We start from the raw sequence: 20,916 nt of genomic DNA, 5'->3' as shown, positions 1-20,916 counted from the left end.
TCTCCCTTTCTCACTCTGCCCGTGGGCGTGTCGCTCCACCTCTGTGTCAATGTGCCTGGGCTGTGGCCAGTCCCTTCCTGGATATGCGCCGCTTCTGAGTCCCCATATGAATCTCCCCCCATCCCCCGTTGGCTCCTCCCTCTTCCCCCTGACTGTCACCATGACCATACTAGACCTACTCTACAGCCACAGTATATATAGAACAGACTCGGCAGAAAGAAAGGGCCCTCATTCCCAGACTTGAAATCATCCCATAAATCATACTGGGAAACAATATGGGTTTGGGGGTTTTTTTCCCCCATTTGTTAAAAAAAAAAATTAATTTAGTTAGGTCCGGGAAATCAAGTAAAACAGGAAACATTACACATTTTGGCTTCTTGCACATAGCCTTCAAATCAGGGCATCTGAGGCATTTCATCTCCAGGAGTAATTTGACATTTTGAGAAATTCTTTTTAGTGCGTACCAATAGTAACCCCTGCAAGGCCAGATTGAAGCAAAGGTGTCTTATCCATTTATGTACCAGTGCTCTTAGAGAGCTGAGCCTGGTGTGGAAAGCCCTGCCACTTAATGGCTGTACAAGCCTGAGCAAATCATTCACTTCTAGACTTCAGTTCTCCTTCCTGTAGCACAGGAGTTATAATACATCTGACTTCATAAGGGTGTTATAAGGATTAAATGGTAAGATCTATGTAAAATGCTTAACCTAAGCCCCGGTAGGTGTTTACTAAGAGCTCCTATTACTGTCATTATGTAAGCAGGCTGCATGTTTTATTGCTTGCTTTATTTTTTCTGAGTCACAGACCCAGCCCCTCACTGGACAGTCCCAACAGAATATCTCATAGGCTTCTCGAATGCAATGTGAACAAAATTAACCTCATTATCTTCCCCAAAAGACCCTGACTCATTCTCCGATATCATCCTCCTTACCATCCGTAGGGGAAAATAGACATATTTCACTAAATAATTATACAGATTGCACAGTTAAAAATAAATGGCACTTGATAAATATTTGTTTTCTTTCATAGTCAAATGAATGAATAAATAAATAAATAGACAGGTAGAAAAATAAATAAATGAATGAATGAATGAATGAATGAATAAATAAATAAATAAATAAATAAGCAAGGACTGTCTAGACCATGCCCTGGGTAGTTATCTGATTTTGATTCTCTGAGAGCTATTTTAAAACTCTGTTAATTATAGACAATTAAAAGCAATGCAAAATAATTCTTGTCTGTAGACATGTAAATTATATCCATTAGAGGTTTGGTTGGCTTCTGTTGCCCACTATGGAAAACACTAGTTTTGCCTTCGTTTGCATATTCATATCAATTTCCCCGGTCTATAAATGTCTGCTCCCTTTGAACTGGTGGTATCACCTTACCAATTTCCTCTTCAGTAACAAGTTAAAAAATCTTTAGACTGTGTTCATTTCATATTTGCATTAGAGTCATAATTTTGCTTCCTCTGAAAATTATCTCTTAACACCTCTTTCCAGGAATAACAGTACTATTATTCATCTATAGTTTTTTTTTTTACTGAAACACAAAAGAAATCACCTTGACCCTCTGACCCTCAGACCTCACACCTGACAGTCAGCAAGTCCTGTCACGTGTGTCTGTAGGGAAGAGCAGTGATCACAAGGAACGTGTGTGAAAACACAGGCTGTGGAGTCAGAACCCCACCCACTTTGCTGAACGATCTTGAACAGGTTATCTCATCTCATCTAGCTTCAGTCTGTCTATCTGTAAAATGTGGAAATAATACTTTAGTATCATTAGGAGGAGGAATAAATGAAGATAATGCATGTAAAGCATTTAGTCCAGTGCCCAGTATACAGTAAGTGCTTATTATTATCTCACAGACTGCTCCCCCTTGCCTGCCCCCTTCCTCACTCGCTAGTTCGGGCCCATTTCGTTCTTGTCTAGGTCACTATCCCCCTTCCCCCATCTCCACTCGCTTCTCCATACTCCCAGCATTTGAGGGTGCTGCCATTGCCTGCAGTGGTCTAATAAGGGGGGATAAATAAAGATGTCTGTTGCATTGTTTGTGACAACAGCCAAGAGAAATAACAGTGTCAGTAGTGAAATGGGTAAATAATTCATGGCACATCTAACTGAAAGAAACAGAAGCTCAACCCCAACTGACACAGCAATGTAAAACAGTAGCTCATGTAGTTGGAGTTTGGACTTTATAGAGTAGCTTTTACAGAAGGGCATTTTGGTGACACGTGTATAATGGGCTTCAGGGTTGAGTTAATCTGATGGCTTCAGTGCCATTTTACCACAGTTCCTTCGGATTCCTTCTCCCTGGACCAGCCTTATTCTTGGCATGCTCAGAGAGCTGCAATCATAGACTGCAACCTGTAGGAAAAGAGAGAAGTATGTCCAGCATTCTTCCAGAATATGGCAGACAGTGACTTGTATCCGAAACATCTCTTTAGCTTTTCTTCCCAGTCCCACGACCCTAGCTACAGACACCCTATCCCAGCCTTCCTTGCAGCTAGTATGGCCATGTGATTGAGTTCCTGCACATGGGATGTGGCTGAAAATAATGCGTGTGATTCCTCCCTCATTTACTGAAAAGGAAATTACTTACTTTGGACTCCTCCCGCTCTCTTCCCGCAAGCTGTAGCAGGCTCTTAGCAGCAGCCCACCTACAGTCACACAAAGGGAAAGTCCTCGGAGATGGCTGAGTAACCAGACCAAAAGAACAAGGTCCCTTGAATGACCCAGGCCACAGAGCTGCCTTACTAGCCTAGTCTGGTCATATTGTAACATAACAGAGAAATAGACTTTGTCTTCTATGTTCTATTGTTTTTAGAGGTCTCTGTTGCATCAGCTTCCTCTTTACACTAATATATATATATATATATATATATATATATATATATATATATATATATCCTGAAGTTGCCAGTGACTCCTCACAGCCTGAATTGCATCAAAACCTCCTTCAAAGGCAATCATTTGCTAGGGGGATGTGATTCCCTCTTGACCCCACACCTGGAGCTGGGGCGGGTCAGCTATTTCAGAGAGGATTGGAGTTGCATGCAAGAGGACTGAGTGGGTCTCTGACTCAATGTCTCTCTCTTTACTACTGTCATAATTCTCAGTGATTTCAAAATCAAGTGTGCACTCTTTCCATGCCACGACCTCTCAGCTCCTTAACCTGGTTCCCTGGTTATCCTCCACCCTGCTCAACCACCCACTGCCATGTTCGTACTCCAGACCAGTGCTGTCGAACCACCACCTTCTGCCATCATGGACATATGTAATCTTCACTCTCCAAGGTGATAGCCACTTGCAATGTGTGGCTGTTCAGCGCTTGAAATGTGAAATAAATTTTTAATGTTTTTAATTTTCTTTAATAACGATTAATTTAAATCTAAGTTTAAATAGCTACACGTGGCAGTGATTCTTGCATGAGACAGTGCAGGTCTTGGCCTCGTCCTTCTCTTCAAGTACAACACTCCACAGTCTGAATTACAATCATCTCACTCTCAGCTGATACCATAAGAGCACCATTTTAGTACATCCAAATCTTTTATGAAGTGAGGGTTTGGTTACGATCTACGGTAATAGTTTACGTGGGAAAGGGGTATGCTTGCTGAGTGTACGGTCTAGGGCAGCTCACTGAACTTGAGAGTTGAAAGAGATGCACACATTCTCACTGTACATAAGTCGGCTTTGGTATGCCACTATATAAAAACGTTTGGAGGAGAGTTGGAGACATTTTGAAATGGACTGTATGTTGGACTAGATATTGTTGAATTTATATTGACTTTCTTAGACATGGTATTGATGTGATTGTGTGGGAATTGCCCTCATTCTTGTGAGATGCATGCTGAAATATCCTGATGGCATCCTGATATTTGATATGTGTGTGTCTGTGTGTGAGAGAAAGAGAGAGAGAAAGACAGACAGAGACAGAGTTAGAGACAGAGAGACAGAGAGACGGAGAGGAAGAAAATGTGCTAACAGGAGATAGAATGGGTGAGGGATACATTGGTGTTCATTAATGAACCTGTTCTTTCAACGTCTCTGTTGGTTTGGTATTTTTCAGAATAAAAATTAATGTGCTGCCAACATAAGATTTCATATAAAAATCTGGATTCGTGGTTTCTATTGAAAGGAGCCTAAAGCCTTACAATATTGGGCTCCTGCTCTCAAATAGGACCATTTAGCTGAATCCGATAGACAGAGGGTGTGCTTTCCAAGCCAGTCTTACCTGGCCCCCTGCCCTCGTTAAGGTGACTTTCCTAAACCCCGTGGGCATTTGTGTCTGTGCTTCTGGTCTAAAAACTGTTCGATGAATCTAGGATGGTTTTTTTGTAAGATGGTCTTCAAGCACTTGATGGAGAAGGGGAAAAGCAGAAAAAAAGATGATCCCTACTCAGTATTCTATTACTGCCACTGCTTCTAATTTTCCTTCTTCTTATGCCCTAGGTTAATATTCACAACTAATTTTATACTTTCTTAAACATATTTACCAGCTCACTCTGCTGACCCTTCTTGAAAAAATGAAACTGCTTAATTCCATTATAAGTTTTTAACTTTAATCACACTTCTGGAGTTAGGTAATTCTAGACATGAAAGAACTTGGGGAGGTGATAGTCACCCAAGTTGCTTTCTCCTTTGAAAAGCTCTCAGATGGTTCAAGGGACTAAGAACTCAGGGCCGAATAAGCTTGTTTCAGGTTGAAACAGGTTGAGGGGACGCCTGTTTCACTGAGGGCTGGGCTTTCTTGTGACCCGACGCCCTCTGGAGGCTTCGGTGAGAAGTGCAGTGCATCCGATCACCGGGCGCTGCCCCCTTGGAAGGAGGGTGGGGAAAGAGGCAGAAGTGTCCACGCCTTCCAGTCCCGAAGCCCTATCCTAACCGTCGTCAGCCTACCCTTGAGATCCCGGAAGTATCGAGCTCGTGTTCTACGCAACTTTTCTTCACCTTCAGCACCTATTCTTTCAGCGGTCACCAACATAACAGGAAAGACGGGTGGTGGTTGTTTTACACTGAGACTATTGTGATCAAAATCAGCATTCCTTTATTTTTCTCTCAGAACAGAGAGATTTTGTTTAAAAGACAGTCGCTACCTTTGACAAACGCTACCATTGGCTACTGACTCTGAGAAATAATTTTGTCAGAGTGTCTGCTCTATAACAACAAGGTAAGTGCTCTGGATTTTATTTCATTTTTTTTTTTTTTTCCTTTTAAATGGGGAAATGCTTCCAGAAGCTGCTTTGGCAGAGGATGACTATTCCAACTGCATTCCTTAGGAATGAGTGTCTCTTCTTCAGGAGTTTCTTGATTAGGGTTAAGCAACAGAATGAAGGAGGAAGTCAGGAAGCAAACGAACATTCTAGGAAGAGACAGACCACCCAAAAGGAAAGTGCCAGGGAGAATAACAGAGTCATGGGACTTTCTGTGATTCTGGGCACGCCTCTGATTTCACATTCTGGATGAGATGGGAGTACCAGGCACAAAACACTCCACGAAGCTTCTGGTAGGAAGAACTGGTTATAAATGCCCATGACACTGACTTCCTCCAATCTGTCCTGACAAGCACAGGCATCTCCATTTTCCTGTGACCTCGTTGTGGACTCTAGAGTGCCCCATGTGACTTTCCTTGTTGACTTTGTTCTGTATCAAGCTCAGCCAATCCTGGCTCTAAACAAGGTTAAGACACTCTTTCCCCACCCTCCAATTTGTGTAATATCTTTGTTGCATGGCAGGACGTGGTCCAGGACTCTATGCACTCTGAATAAAAACTAACATTTTTGATGACTGCAATTCCTAAGGCTAGGTGATTGCAAACGACCCCTTTAATCTAAAGTCCCCAGGGACTCAGGGTTTTGGCAACACTAGCCAATAATAAGAGCTCGATTTTTAATTGAGCACTTATTATGTAGCAGATATACTTCTACAACCCTTCTAACATATAATCAGTCATTTAACTTTATAACAAATATTTAAAATAAGTACTACTATTATTTACATCGGCATTGTACCGATGAGAAAACTAAGACACAGGCAGGGTAAAACAGCTAACCCAAGGTCACACCGTTAAGAAGTGAGGCCAGGACTTAAAGCAAAACAGTCTAATTTCAGAGCCCTCGTTTTTAACCAAAATGCAATTCTGCCTCAGCTCAAAGATGAAAGGAGGGTATTTATATTACCATAAAAGTCAAGTTCTGTGACAAGTGTTCCCTTCCAGACTTGTGATATAAAGAAGCTTTGCTCGACCTTCCTCTAGCAGCATACTATGGCCAAGCGAGTTGCAGTGATTGGGGCTGGTGTGAGTGGCCTCTCCTCCATCAAATGCTGCTTGGACGAGGACCTGGAGCCCACCTGCTTTGAGAGAACCAATGACATCGGGGGATTATGGAAGTTTACTGTGCGTAGTTCGTTCCCTCCCACCTCCATCAGTCATAATCGGACTGTGAGCTCTGTCCCTGCTCAGTCATGGCGGCTTTAGCCTACCTTGGTGATCAAGTAAGGAAGCTGTTCACGCAACAACATGCACTTGGGCATGATGCGAGGCCTTGCTAACACTGTGCAGATGTGGTCTCATAGGTGATGAGCCTGGAGAATTGGCAGGGAGGGAAACTGGGAAGGGAACAGAAGAAAGAGTCAAAAGAGTTAAGTTTGGTACACACAGTATTGAAAGTTATGGTGATTTCTGGACCATCGACATTCTAAGACAAAGTAGCTGAGTGTCACATCAGGTAAGCAGAATGGCCTTGGCAAATAGGGAGCAGATGACACTTTAGGAAAGATGGAAGTTGGCATCAGGTCACGGAGCCTCAGCCCTCAGGCACTGTTTGGGTCTTTGTGAAGACAGCTGGCAAGGGCGAGGCAAGAACCCTAACCTTGAAAGAAATGATCAGAATAAGAATCACCCAGGCACTGATCAATCCTTCTTGGGAGTGGAATATGCAGCCTGGGGTTATGCTCAGGGCTAGGCCAGCCATTACATGGCTTAAGCATCAGAAATTGGGGCTGGAAGTGGCTAATACCAACTGCCTCTGGCCAGGATTGGTCCTGGGTGCTGGGGGTAGCAGGATCTCCAGTGGGAATTGGGGGGTCTGCCCCAGTGGTGGGGTAGATGGTGTCTGAAGATGGGAGGCCTGAGTACTAAATGCTTCAGGGGCAAGAGAAGAGCAACATCCGTTGGGAGCTCAAGATGGGAGAGTGTACTTCAGACTATTATGAATGAGGGAAGCCTTCATGGAGGAGGTGGCTTCTGCCAGTCTTTGGTGGATAATGAAGAAACAGAATAAGCAAATGCATCCAAGCAGGAGAGGTCACAAGCTTAGGATTACGGCCTTCTGGGGTACCATGAACCTCATCAGGCACCAGACATCAGTGTGAAAAGGAAATATTGTGCCTGGTTTGTGTACCCCTTGCTATATGACCTCACAATTTATTTGGTTTCCTTCTCACAACCTAAAGTAATACAGATTAATTTTAGAAAATAATATTTAATTAAACAAAAGGAACAATACAAATTAAATATAACATCAATACCCATGGGTCAGCGCCCTTAAAGTTTTCATGTAATTTCTTCCAGTCATATATATATACAATTATTTTTTCAAAAATGCATTTGTACTATTTTTTTCATTCATTCGAAAAGTACTTATCATGTCCTTCTATCGGGATACAACGGGGAATGAAGTAGACAGGGGTCCAGTCCTCCTTACAGTGTGGCGGGGAACAGAGTTAGTAAACAGATGATCACAGGGAAGCATGATCAGTTCGGAAGGGCAGGGTGCTATGAGGCCACAACAGTGACCTCACGTAGGACTGTTGGGTCAGGGACAGCTTCTCAGAAAAAGTGACAACTCAGAAAGAAACTTGAAGGAGAAAGAGAGATTTGGCTGCAGCCACAAGAAGTTCATGGGTGCCTTTAATGTAGACCTTTTTGGGGTTTTTTTGTGTGACAGAGACAGAGACAAGACACCGCTACACAGTCGGGGAGTCTGTGAGAAAACAGAGGCTGCCGAGATGACAATCCCTTCATGAAACTTGAGGCAGGACAGGGAGACGTGGGCTTGGACAGGGGACTTAGGTTGAAAGGGGACAGTTTTGTTTCATTTTCAAAATTAGAGTCACCGATAATTTAAGAGCTGATGTGAAGGAGCCAATGAAGAGAGACTGATTGGAAATCTGTAAGAAAATAAATAGAAAAATCAGTGAGGAGTTCCCGGAAGAAAGGCACAAGGAAGAGGTTCAGAGCCTGGGTGAGGGGATTAACCGTGGTGAGGCAAGAAGGCAAAGATGAGCGAGGCAGACCAGGGGGCTGGCCCCACGTCCATGGCGCCACGCAAGGGTGTGTTAGCCTCAGAGAGCCTGTTGCCTTTTGGTAGTTTCTTTGCGGTCTGAGAAAAACACCATGTTGAATAATTCCAATCCCAGCAACGGCTTCTGGTAAGGCTTCTGATGACCCAGTGCTAAGTGTTCCTGGTACTCTTTGGAAGGACAAGTAGAAAACTAACCTCAGGTCTCTATTCTCTCCCTCCTGTCTCCCCCACTCGTCGAGCTAACTGTGCCCTCCCCACAGGAAACTTGCAAAGATGGGATGACCAGGGTCTACAAGTCACTAGTGACAAATATCTGCAAAGAAATGTCATGTTACAGTGACTTCCCCTTCCGAGAAGATTATCCCAATTACATGAGGCAAGAAAAGTTTTGGAACTATATCCAAGAATTTGCTGAGCACTTTGACCTTCTGAAATACATTCGGTTTAGGGTAAGACCCCTCGGGTTATGGAAGGCTAATGAATGGGCTGGCCCAGTCACGAATCTAATACAGATGGAATGATGAATCAAACTTCCTGGGTTTTTTTCTCTCTGGATAAGGCAAATAATAAAGACTTCTCACTTAGCCTGAGGCTCAAGTTTTACTCAAATAAATCATTAAAATACTGAATTTCCTGCTTCCTCCTCTAAATCTAAATTGTCCTTCAGGATGAAATTCGGAATTTTTTTGAGGGGGGAGGGATAGGGAAGGAAAAATGAATTTTGTTCATGAAACCCATTGGGAATAAACAACTAAAAGTCTGAACCACAGAAATGATAATGGGTCAAAATTCATTTTCCTAAATTGTCCCAATGCATCTGCTATTGTAGTTCATCTCCTCCTCACCAGGGATAAAAACTGATTGTTTCTTGCTGCCACTAAAGGCGTTCAGATGTTTTGAGAATGAGTATGACCACTTCTAAGACATTGCCCAAGTTATCTAACTTCTCCAGGGAGAGGATAAACCAGTGGTAACAGGACCCCAATCGTGAGGCTGACTCGGCCCACTTGAAGTGACAAACCTGGGTACCACACTGTACCCATCATTGCATGAGGTTCCAAGGGGACTGACAGAAAGCAAGTGTTTGCCTTTTGCTTTCAGACCACGGTGCGCAGTGTCACGAAGCGTCCAGACTTTTCCGAAACTGGTCAGTGGGACGTTGTCACAGAGACAGAGGGAAAGCATGAAACGGTGATCTTTGATGCTGTGATGGTTTGCACTGGACACTTCTCAGACTCCCATTTACCTCTGGAGTCCTTTCCTGGTGAGTCATTTTCTACCTGAGACCTGGGTTCTTCTAGAAGGGAAGTTATTCATTCCTAATGGGAAATATTCCCTAATGATTATGGCCAATTTTATGTTCATCCTCAGAAATAATTCTGAAAGGCATAAAGCACAATATTAGTGTCAGGTCTTATTATTATTTTTGTTAATATAAGTGCTACTGTTCTTTAAACTTTATTTTTCCTTTGTGATTTAAGTCAACAATCACAAGGTTCAAAACTATGAGATCTGTCTTGAAACAGAACAAGCTTTGAATTTTGTCATTGAATTACAGGTTATTTGAATCACGGATGACCTATAATTGAATAACTTAAAGAAAGTGAGAGTATAAGGAAACTCGACAGGTTTCTTTTTTTTTTTTAAGAAAAATAACAGAAATTATATATCCAAAGGAATATTTTCAGCTTTTAAAGCAGTCACCACAATAAAATTCTACATGCTCATTACACCAGGGCTAGCAACTCAAAGGAGCTTTAGAAATTCCCTTTTGGAAATGCTTTTAACTCCAGCGGCACATTCTTTTTAATATACTCACGATCAGCAAATCATCTTTTGAGATCAAATGAGAATTACTAAAATGTAGTAAAGCTACTCTCTTTTTCTGTCCCATCTAAGTAACCCTAAAGGCCATTGAGTAAGTGACGTTTTGAAACTTTTTTAAGGACGTGAAAGACCTTTCAAGGACAGGAGTGAAGAATAAAGCTTGCAAACCTTGGCCAATAAAAACATGAAATATATAAGTCTTACAAATGTAATCTCAAATTAACAAAATATCCTAGGAATCGAGCAAAAATTCAATACACAATTTCGCAAAGAAGCAGTATCATCAATGGCAGTCCGGCTTCAGACTCGCTGCTAGGCTGGGGGCTAAACACACAAGCATACTAAAAGAATATTGAACCACCTCTTATAATAACATTCCCATGGGGAAATGTGTGACAAGTGTCAGACAAACTGATACTTTTGGAATTTGGTGTCTTATCAGGTTTGGGATGGTTTGCCCTTTACTGCTAACTCCCCTTTGTCCCACTTAGACTGTAACTGAAGAAGGATGCTCGTTACAAAAGGTCCATCAAGAGTTGAGTGGTGAGGACCCTGGGGCAGTAGTATGTAAACTGGCAGAGTTGGTCCCAAGCAAGGACTGGATAACTGTGAACTAGAATAGCAAGGTAGTTTTGCGTCATTTTGAGAGCAAGCATCTGAGATCAAATGAGGATTACAACAGAAAAAAAATGATTGCAATAGAAATACTGGGGTGCCCCTCTCTTTTGCCCTAAAACACAGATTATGGAGAAGAGGGAAACCCACCCATCCAGATTCAGAGACTCCTCCTGAGGAGGTCTCGGTTTGTGACCAGATTTTAAAAGGGTCTGTACAGGGGCACGCCAGGACAGAGAGCCCCAACCTCCTCTCTGTGCCCAGGGACAGGGAGCCCCAACCTCCTCTCTGTGCTCTCTTGGTGAGTGGATGTGGTGTGAGGTTTTAGAGGAGTCCTGGTCTGCTACAGTTCCCTCGGAGCTCTGGCTCTTGAGAGGTGGCATTTAGCACAATGATTATGAACAAAGTTTTGGAGTCCGGGGGTTTGCACCAAATCCTAGCACTAGTCCTGTAAACATAACCACTCTGAGCCTCAGAGAAGTGAAAATACAAGTTCCCATCTCACAGAGTATCTCTGAGGATTAAACGAGGTCATCTATGCGGAATACTTAGCATGTAGAGCACATAGAAGGCGCTCTGCCACACTAGCTACTTCCCCACCACCCCTGGGCCTGTGCTGGGAAAGCTCTGATTTTTCCGATCGCTCCTTCCCCTCAGGAATCCATAAGTTTCAAGGCCGGATCCTGCACAGTCAAGAATATAGGAGCCCGGAAGGCTTTGAGGGCAAGCGCGTCCTAGTGATCGGTCTTGGGAACTCCGGAGGGGACATCGCAGTGGAGCTGGCCCGAACCACAGCTCAGGTACACCACTCCGAACCCGCACGCCCCACACGCGTCATCTCCGGTGGCCAGAGAAAGGTATTGAGGAGCATAAAACACACTGGCCGATCACAGATTATGTGGACAGGGGGCGAGGGAAACTAAATGCACACCTCACAGGACTGAACCATCTCTAAGAGGAGCTATGGAAAGTGTGGGGACACCAGCCCAGGAGGCATTTTTCCAAGGGGCCCCTTCGGGCACAAGATCGAATGGGCCAACTGCTCCACCCACACCAATTATCTTTCTTTTACACTCTCCCTTTGTAATCCTGACAAAACTCTCATGTAAAAATGGAAGGGGGTGTTTTCTGAACATCTCCAAATGTTCAATTAGAAGTCAGATTTATATTTTGTCCTAAGATAAAAGCAACCCTTACTTTGCCCAAGACGGTTACATAATGATTTTAGAAAGTCTAAGCATAGATTCACAAATTAGAAATTATTCCACTCTAACATAAATTATAGGACAGTGATTAGACCTAAAATAAAATAGATTTTAATTCTAGATTGAATTTAATTTAAGCAGCTAATATTGCTTTCTCAAAACTTCACGTTAAATACTACATTATTTACATGTGGAAAAATTGTCAGGTCAACATCATATATTTACTAATACTATAATTTTTTATGCTAAACATGATGAAAATACATAACAGGTATGGAGATCAGGTAAAAGCGATTTGTGAAAACAGTGACAGCAACAGAAACAGATGGTCACTTGTAGATTTATGTGCAAATTCCCCAGTCCTCTGTCATTCTAAGACCAGAGTGTTGTAGGACCATTTGAAACACACCAGAGAAAAATACTACAAAATGATGGGCATGTGTTTATCCTTCTTGCCTCCCTTTTTAGGTATTTCTCAGTACTAGAACTGATACCCAGATTGTCTACCGTTTTTCATATGGGGGCTATCCAGTTCAGATGATGTCTAAAAGAAGATACCTTCACTTTACTACTCAAATTCTGCCTTCATGTGTACAAAACTGGATTGAAAACAGGCGGCCGAATAAAATATTTAGCCATGAGAATTGTGGATTAAGTCTCACAAAGAGGTACTGGAATTTTTTTTTTTTTTTTTATCTAATGGGAAAATTATCTAATTGATATCTCTCACTTTATTTTATTCAGAACTCCAAATGTTCAGTAATTGAGATGCTGCCTTTGCTTATTCTGTTCTAAGCTTATTTCTTGAAGACAATGCCCATCGGGTACTACAACAGGTCTTAATGTAAGAGTATTCCCTGTCTGATAACAAAAGTAGTAACTTACGAGGCTAGAAGGAAATGAGGGGTGAAAACTTTGCTTTTCCAGTGTGGAAATGAGGAAATTTAAATTGGCTTTGAGAAATCACAGAATGGCTAGATCTACAAATAGAATTTGTAGCACCAGTGAGTACAGGTGGCCAGTTCTCCCTAACTTTAAAAAATGTCCACCCTGGCTTAATAGAGGTATGAATCTCTAATAGGAAGTATTAGAATTAATATTTTTTTAATAAACATCTGTATAGAGTTGCACATGGGCAGGGAAAAGAAAACCTTCAAAGTGTGTGTAAGGTCATTAAATGTGACTTGTATTATATGCTTGACCCACATACCTTTTTCTTTGGTAAGACAGCTTTCAACTTATAAAGAAAATTAATGGCAGTGGAATGATGTGATCTGTAAATTTTGTAAAGACATTATGCTTGCTGTGATTCGGTAGAAATGATGTTCGTAATGAAAATATTTATCAGTATAAATAGGTACAGATTTTTAAATTTTTATCCAAAAAGTTTCTTGTTAATTCCCTCTTTGTCTAATGTCAATTCTTTGAGGTCTTTGGTGACATGAGACCCAAAACAGATCATCAGCTGGCTTGTTGTGTACTCGACCCTGATATTCTTGAGGAAAGCATTGCTCCAGAAATTAATTCCAAGAGACAGAGGCTTTTAAACCCCAGGCAGGAAAGAGTGGGTGTAGTCATTTCCCACATGCTTCCCACAGGGAGCAGGAAAACAAAACGTGTGATAGAGACAGTCAGTTAGGTGGACGCTGGTCAATTCACTCCCTTGGCTTGGCCGATAATGTCCCTGAAATGACCACATAAATCATTTGCTGAAGCGTCTCATAGACATAACTACAGTGAATGATTTTCTCTCGTGTCCAAGGAGAAAGTGGAAACTGATTGTAAACGATGAGCTGCCCACCTCTATCCTCTGTGGGACCGTCACCGTGAAAACCAGTGTGAAGGAGTTTACGGAAACGTCCGCTGTCTTTGACAATGGGACAGTGGAAGAAAACATCGATGTGGTGATCTTCACGACAGGGTACACCACTTCCTTCCCCTTTTTTGAAGAACCTCTCAAAAGCCTCTGTACGCAAAAGATTTTCCTGTACAAATTCGTCTTTCCCTCGAACCTCGAGAGGGCCACGCTAGCGATCATAGGCCACATCTTCCTCACAGGATCCATCTTAACAGCTGCAGAGCTCCAGGCACGATGGGCCACAAGAGTGTTCAAAGGTACCCTGACTCCATCGAAAGAGCCGTGCAGTCAGCTGAGTCTTTAAATTAGTGCCCTGTGATTTAGCCAGAATCAAACAGGTGTGAGCTAAATATGGAAATATCAAAAAGTTTCATGGAAAATTCATTTTCTACACATGTAATATTATCGTGGGTGTGCTTCTGTCACCGATGAGGCAAAATGAAAAAGAGGTTTTGACTCTATGGATGGGGTAAATTTGGACCACAGAATATAATCACTGTTCCCAGATTAACTGAAATTATTGGAAGCTTAAGGGTGCTATTCTGTTCTAGTCTAGTCTACCTACTTTTAAAGTTTTCTATTTATTACTAGAAGTAGAATTTTGCTTCCAAAGAAAGAATCACGTACGCTGTGACTAAAGTTGAGTTCTGAGGAGATAGTAACCTTTAAGAAATGCCTGTAAAAAATATTCTAGACCTTGGATATTAACTGTCATCAGTTATCACTATAAAGGGGGCAGGTGTGGGAGCCAGGACCACCAGGGTCCAATCCCCAGTCTGAAACTCGTGACCTTTTTAAAGACCTCTCTGAATCTCAGCCTCTTAATCTGTAAAATGGGGATAATAAAATCTCTTTCACAAGGATTTTGCAAAATGGGTGATGACTGCACATAGTGCAATTAGCACACAGAAATGCTGAGTGATCACTGTCATTCTTACTATTGCTATTTTCGTCATACCTCTCTAAAGTAAGGAAAGTTTTAAATTAGTAAGCATTTTAAAGGATTGCATTTGTATTATTTTAAACCATAAATTGCAATCACAATTGAGCCAACCAGCTGGCCTTTAGCAGAATTTTGTCCTTCGTGAACAAAAACAATCACCAATAATTTATAAATGGCATGTATCACAGCACTAAGTAGTACTGACTTTATCACACTGCGCAAACATAATGTCAAATTCCACAGTCTTTCATTAAGTTATCACAAATTTTTATTTCTTTAAGGCTAATTAAAGTGCTTTCATAGCATTATCTTAAGGCACCTGGTGGTATTTTTAAGTATTTTCTAAACAAGCTCAAAAATGCTTCTCCAAATGACAGAGCTGACAAATCCAAGCCAGGTTAGAGTGCATCGCAGGAGTAATGTCACGCTTCTCACAAGCCTCCCAGAGGCCACCCAGGAATCATCAAGTAAAGTTTTTACGGGGTGAAATGACCCTGGTGACAACTACACTGCAGAGCTAAGACTGGCCCACGTCGCGTGGATGGCAGCCCCACACCCTGGCTTCTGATGGAGCCGCCTCAGGAAGGCAGAGTTCAAGCGCTGAGGCCACCTTGGGAGGGAGGTCGAGACAACAGCTCAGCAGGCAGAGCCTCCGTGACACCGAGAGACCACCAGACCCCTTCTAGGCTTGAGGGTCCCCCTGTAACAAAAGTAAACACACACCTAAGCAGGTGTACAGAAGTGGGATCATTTAAGTGTGTACATTTAATCAACCAGTAGCTTTAAAACACACATACAAATATAAATGGGGATACATATGCAATATGAGACAAATAATGTATATAAACATGTCATGTGCCTGGCAACGAAGGGGACAGGGACAGGGGCAGGCCAGCAGGGCCAGGTGCTGATGACCAGTGAGTCGCTGCCGCTGAGGGCTGGGCCACGATTCCGGCAGTAGGGCCCCCTAGGTAAGGGAGCTCAGAGTGGGGTTTTACCTCCAGAAAGTGACCCTTTGAGCTCTAATTCCTGTCCGAGCCTTGACTGTCATGTGTTCTGAGGCTGAAGCCAAGGCGGGCCAGAGAGGATGGGAGGGGAACTCAGAGGAAAAGCTAGCTTTGACTTTAGTGTTTGCTTTCAATTTCTCTCCCAGGACTCTGTAAGATACCTCCCTCCCAAAAGCTGATGGCTGAGTTTGCCAAAAAGGAGCAGCTCATAAAAAGGTATGAAATGTAGCTTGCCACAGAGAAAACTTATCGAAATATTCTAACAACCAAAACAAGATATAAAAGCCATCCCACGAGAAACAGCATAGCCTGGAAATAACTGCATTAGGAATACGTATCGGTCCTAACCCTTCCATCCACTAGATTTGTGTCCTGAGCCGTCTCAGGTGGGGAGCCAGGGTCCCTCTGCGGCATACAGAGCCCGGCCCCCAGCACGTGGCATCCCTGTGTTCGCCCAGCCCCCAGAACCCCGTCCTGTCTTGGTTCTCCTCCTGCCTCTCAAGCTGCTCTCTCTCTCTCTCTGCATTTCCTGGTGTCTCCTCATCCTTGCCCCTAAAAATTGGTGAACCCCAACCTTGTTCCTCAGACCTCTTCTCATATCTATTAACACTCACTCGTAGGTGACTTTGCCCAGGCCTGTGGCTTTTACGGCCATCCTGTCCTGGCCCAGATCTCCCTCCAGCACCCCACTCCTAACCCAGGCCCCTCTGGGCAGCCCCACTCCGATACATCGCAGGCATCTCTAAACGCGAACTCGGCCCCACCACTGGCCTCCCACCCTGCTCGTGGGCTCCTGCTCAGTGGCTGCTCATCCTGGCAACCCGTCAAAACCCCTGCAGAGAGCCTTCCGTCCTCTGTGTCTCGCACCCCAAACCAGCTCCTACCATCACATAAATCCGGACTCCACGCCCTTCTTCCTACCCTTGCCGCTACCACCCCCTCTCGCACGAAGACACTTGGGGACACTTGGGGTCACCTCTTGTGCAGCGAGCTCGCCCTGCATCCACTCCGCTGTCCCAGCCTAGTCCCGACACCGCAGCAAGAGCCAGTAATGCCTTGCTCGCTGCTCTTGCATTCCAAACCCTCCAGTAGCGCCCCGGAAACTCCCCCGCAGCTGTGCGGCCCTGCGGGGCCACCAGCCACCTCTCTGCTCTTGTCCCCTGCTGTTCCCCGCCCACGCATACCCCCCCACCCCCGCACACACTCCAGTTTCCCTTGCTCCTCACACAGGCCAGGCAGACCGCCCCACTTCCTGCCTCCCTCCCCCCGCCCCCCACTGTGCAGTTACTGGTCCCTCTGCCTGGAATGTTCTAACCCCTTTGGACACCTGAAGCTCACTCTGTCTACACAGCACCTCCTAAGAGAGCGGCCTTCTCTGACAGCACGATATGAAACCGCGAGCCACCCAGCCTCCTCGTCACTGCTCCTCGCCTCCCCGACCTACGTGCCTTCCTGTTACCTATGACCACCTGACATATTACATATGTGTTTGGCTGTTGGTTTTTTTTATAGCCTGCTGATTTCCCTCATTAGATTGCAAGCTCCTTGAGAGCAATCTAGCACCTTGGGTGATGCCTGTCTGCCACAGACTTGTATTTACTGAAGGAATAAATGAGTGCATGACACTGAGACATCGTGAAAGTTTACAAGGAACAGAAATAGGGAGGAATAAAGCCTTCATATACCCTCTACTCGTAGCCGTGTCGTGTTCGGTGCTGGCACACAAGTACGGCCCTCTCAACTCTCAATTAACGTCAATAAAAACAATTTAGGAGGCCATATTCGTGACTCTTCCTGGTCACGTTCATTCATCCAACAACTATTATATTAGGACCGATCAGATTTTGCCCTCATATTAAACTCGAGAACCAAAAACATGCTTTAAAGCTCCTCTTCCCATTATCAACTTTTACCATCTCTTTTAACAAAATGAATTATCCTCGCAAATACCCTCTGTGAGTAAACTGTTTTCACTCTTTTCATCATAGAAAAACATCCCCAAACATGGTTTGACTCCAATAAAAAGAAACAAAATGGTAGGAGGAAGGGTGACTCTCATAACTGGAAAAAGAAAAGTGATCCATCTTTTTCCCTCCCAGGGGTGTGATGGACAGCGCCAACAAGCAGAAACTTGACTACATCCGCTACATGGATGACCTCGCCTTACCCATAGGCGTGAAGCCCAACATCCTGCTCCTGTTCCTCAAGGACCCTAGACTAGCTTGGGAAGTTTTCTTTGGACCATGTACTCCATACCAGTACCGCCTAATGGGTCCTGGAAAATGGGATGGAGCCAGAAATGCCATCCTGACCCAGTGGGACAGGACACTGAAACCCTTTAAAACTCAATGTGTTCCTGATTCCCCCAAGTCTGCCTCTCTGTCACATTACTTAAAAGTTTGGGGAGTGCCTGTCCTACTTGCCTCTCTTCTACTGATCTGTAAACCTTCACCTTTTTTGAAATCAGTGCGAGGTAGAATTTCCCCTTACCTAATCAGTATTTGGTGAGGATGAGTCTGGTTATGACAGCACCGAGTCATATTAATTCTCTCTCCAAATATCTTGTGCTTCCTTCCTCTCCTTTCCATCATAACTGCTGTTATCCAAGTTGTTTCAATCACCTCTTATCGGAATTATTATTCTATCTTCCTCTCTAGTGTCAGTACCTTTCCAATTCACAGTCTGCCTAGTAATTATTCTAATACACACACACGCACACACATGTAGTCATTGTTTCTATAAACATCAATATCCTGGTAGGAATAAGATGGCACTCAAATTAGGTAAATTGTGGAAATTTTAACATAGAAACTATTTCAAAAGGTATGGGCAGATGTAGAGAAATGACAGGGATAAAGAATATTCCCAGACTATTAATGATGGCGGTCCACTAACGGCTGATTTCATAAGTAAAGAACAACTCAGGCGGCAATTAGAGTAAATACAGCTAACAATACAGCAACTGGGAGCCTAGTGCACCACTCGAAAACACTCACTTTAAAATTTGACCTGGATGATAAGCCTCGCTCTGTTATTAGCCGTGAGGTCTTGGCCAACTTAGCCTCTCTGAGCCTCAGTATCCTCATCTGGAAAACGTGAAAGGTAATAGTAGTACCTCCCTTAAAAGTGAACTTTAAATGAAACAATACAAGGTATTAGGTACCTAGTAAATTAACCATTAATAGCCGAAGAGTCTGAGGACATTTTCAGTTCTCTGAATTAAAAGCTTTGAAAACTGTTACTGGCTCTGTTCCCTGTTACCTGACCAGACGGTATGGCCTTTGCTTCCCGTGGGTTCTCCGGTAGCAACTTCCAGCTAGGGTCTCTCTTTTGTTCTTGTGTCCCCACCAAACCACTGAGGCCTATAGCCACCACCATCACTGCCACCACCACCACCACCACTCATGTGCTATTAGCAAAGGGGAACTTGTTTTCAATCATTAGGACTGGACCTTCTGCTAGAGCTTGCCTAGGATTTTACCAGTGACATCCCCCACTAGAAGGGGCACCTAATTCCAAACCTTCAAAACCAACTGAAGATTACCAACAGGAGCAAGGTCACATTTAAGCTATCCGTCCCCAAGTTCCTGAAGGAGAAAGCAGACCTGAGATGTCGTTATTAGCTTATTATAGATAACGTTGCTATTTTTTCCGTGTATTAATTTTTAGATGAGAAATCAAAGACAGAGAAGTCATTCGCCCTGATTCACAGAGCAAGAAAGAGACAGAACAGAGATCTGCAGTGTTTGCAAATTTCCATGATGCAAATACTCCCGCCATTTCAACCCACTGGCCTGCACATGGAATCGGGGGGAATTCTCTGCAGCTGGCTTGGCGTCTGAGGACCGGCTGGCTGGGCACACTGTGTTTCTGGTCAAAGGGAGCATTCGCAGGGACACGAAAGTCAGCTAAAGTTCAGTTTGCGTCCCCCCACCTCTATAGGGTGGGCGAGGGCTCCAACCAGGTTCTCTGGCCTGGCCGCAAGGTCTCTGAGCCCAAGCCCACTTCGGCCCAAACAAAGGGAGCTAGCCGGATCAACAGGGCATTATTGCATGCACCTGGCCTCCCCACCTGGAGCCACTCTGACTCAGTGGGCCAGTGCCCCAAAAGCCTTAGGCACCCACAAATCTCCTACCAGCCTGCCGAAACCATCCAGCACACACAGTCTACAGGGCCTGCTTATACATAAGACCATTTTTATAAGGCTGGAAGAGAAAGCTACTTTGTCTAATTCATATAAACAAACACAGAAAGGCAAACAAAATGACATGACAGAAGAATATCTCTCAAAGAAACAAGAAAAATTCCCAGACAAAAAAAGAAACCTAAGGAAATGGAAAAAATAATAATTTGCCTGATAAAGACTTTTGAAAAACAGTCTGAAGGAGGTTCACAGAACTTGAGAATGGAATACAGAATTTGGGGAGAACTTCAACAAAGAGTTAGAAAGTGTAAGAAAGAATCAAGCAGACCTGAAATATACAGTAACTGAGACGAAAAACACATTAGAAGGAATCAACAGCAGATTAGCTAACATTGAAGTACAACCAAATATTAGCAAATTGGATTCAACAATATAATTAAAAGATTATACACCATGATGAAGAGGGGAAAATTCATTCCAGAGATGCAACATTCATAAATCAATCAACGTGATACACCACATTACCAAATAAAGGATGAAAACCACAAGATCATCTCAATCGATCCAGCATTTGACAAAATTCAACATCCTTTTATGATAAAAAACAACGCTCAACAAAGTGGGTTTAGAAGGAATATATCTCAACACAGTAAACGCCATAAATGATGAACTCCCAGCTAACATCATACTGGGTGCTGAGAAGCTGAGAGCCTTTCCTCTAAGATCAGGAGCAGGACAAGGATGCCCACTCTAGCCACTTCTATTATTGGAAGTCACAGTAACCAGACAAGACAAAGAAATAAAAGGTGTCCAATTAAAAAGGAAAAACTAAAACTCTCATTATTTGCAGATGACATGGTACAACATATAGAAAACCCTGAAAACTATACCAAAAAAACATTAGAATAAAGGAGGTCAGTAAAGTTTCAAGATACAGAATCGATATACAAAAATCTCTTGTTTTCTGTACGCCAATAATGAATGAACAGAAGAAGAAATTAAGAAGACAATCTC

General features: G+C 43.3%; 1 protein-coding gene across 6 annotated transcripts; it reads left to right on the top strand.

The window, feature by feature from the left end:
* The first annotated feature begins 4,864 nt into the window (after positions 1-4,864).
* FMO4 (flavin containing dimethylaniline monoxygenase 4) lies at positions 4,865-18,996 on the top strand. 6 transcript variants are annotated; one of them, XM_016147146.2, is made up of 9 exons: positions 4,866-5,167; positions 6,257-6,394; positions 8,564-8,752; positions 9,405-9,567; positions 11,403-11,545; positions 12,419-12,618; positions 13,713-14,065; positions 15,905-15,974; positions 17,858-18,996. In XM_016147146.2, the coding sequence occupies exons 2-9, from the start codon at positions 6,263-6,265 to the stop codon at positions 18,264-18,266; spliced, it is 1,659 nt and encodes a 552-aa protein (XP_016002632.2). In that variant the 5' UTR covers positions 4,866-5,167; positions 6,257-6,262; the 3' UTR covers positions 18,267-18,996. The 6 variants fall into 6 exon arrangements, with proteins under 6 accessions (XP_016002635.2, XP_016002632.2, XP_016002631.2 ...); XM_016147145.2 differs by having other exon boundaries at positions 6,254-6,394; XM_016147147.2 differs by having other exon boundaries at positions 4,867-5,167; positions 6,215-6,394; positions 13,716-14,065.
* The last annotated feature ends 1,920 nt before the right edge of the window (positions 18,997-20,916 follow it).

This window comes from Rousettus aegyptiacus, unplaced genomic scaffold (genome assembly GCF_014176215.1).
Source record: "Rousettus aegyptiacus isolate mRouAeg1 unplaced genomic scaffold, mRouAeg1.p scaffold_m13_p_17, whole genome shotgun sequence".
NCBI lineage: Eukaryota > Metazoa > Chordata > Mammalia > Chiroptera > Pteropodidae > Rousettus > Rousettus aegyptiacus.
Note: the sequence above shows the minus strand (reverse complement) of the source record. Positions and strands in the feature narration are given on the sequence as shown.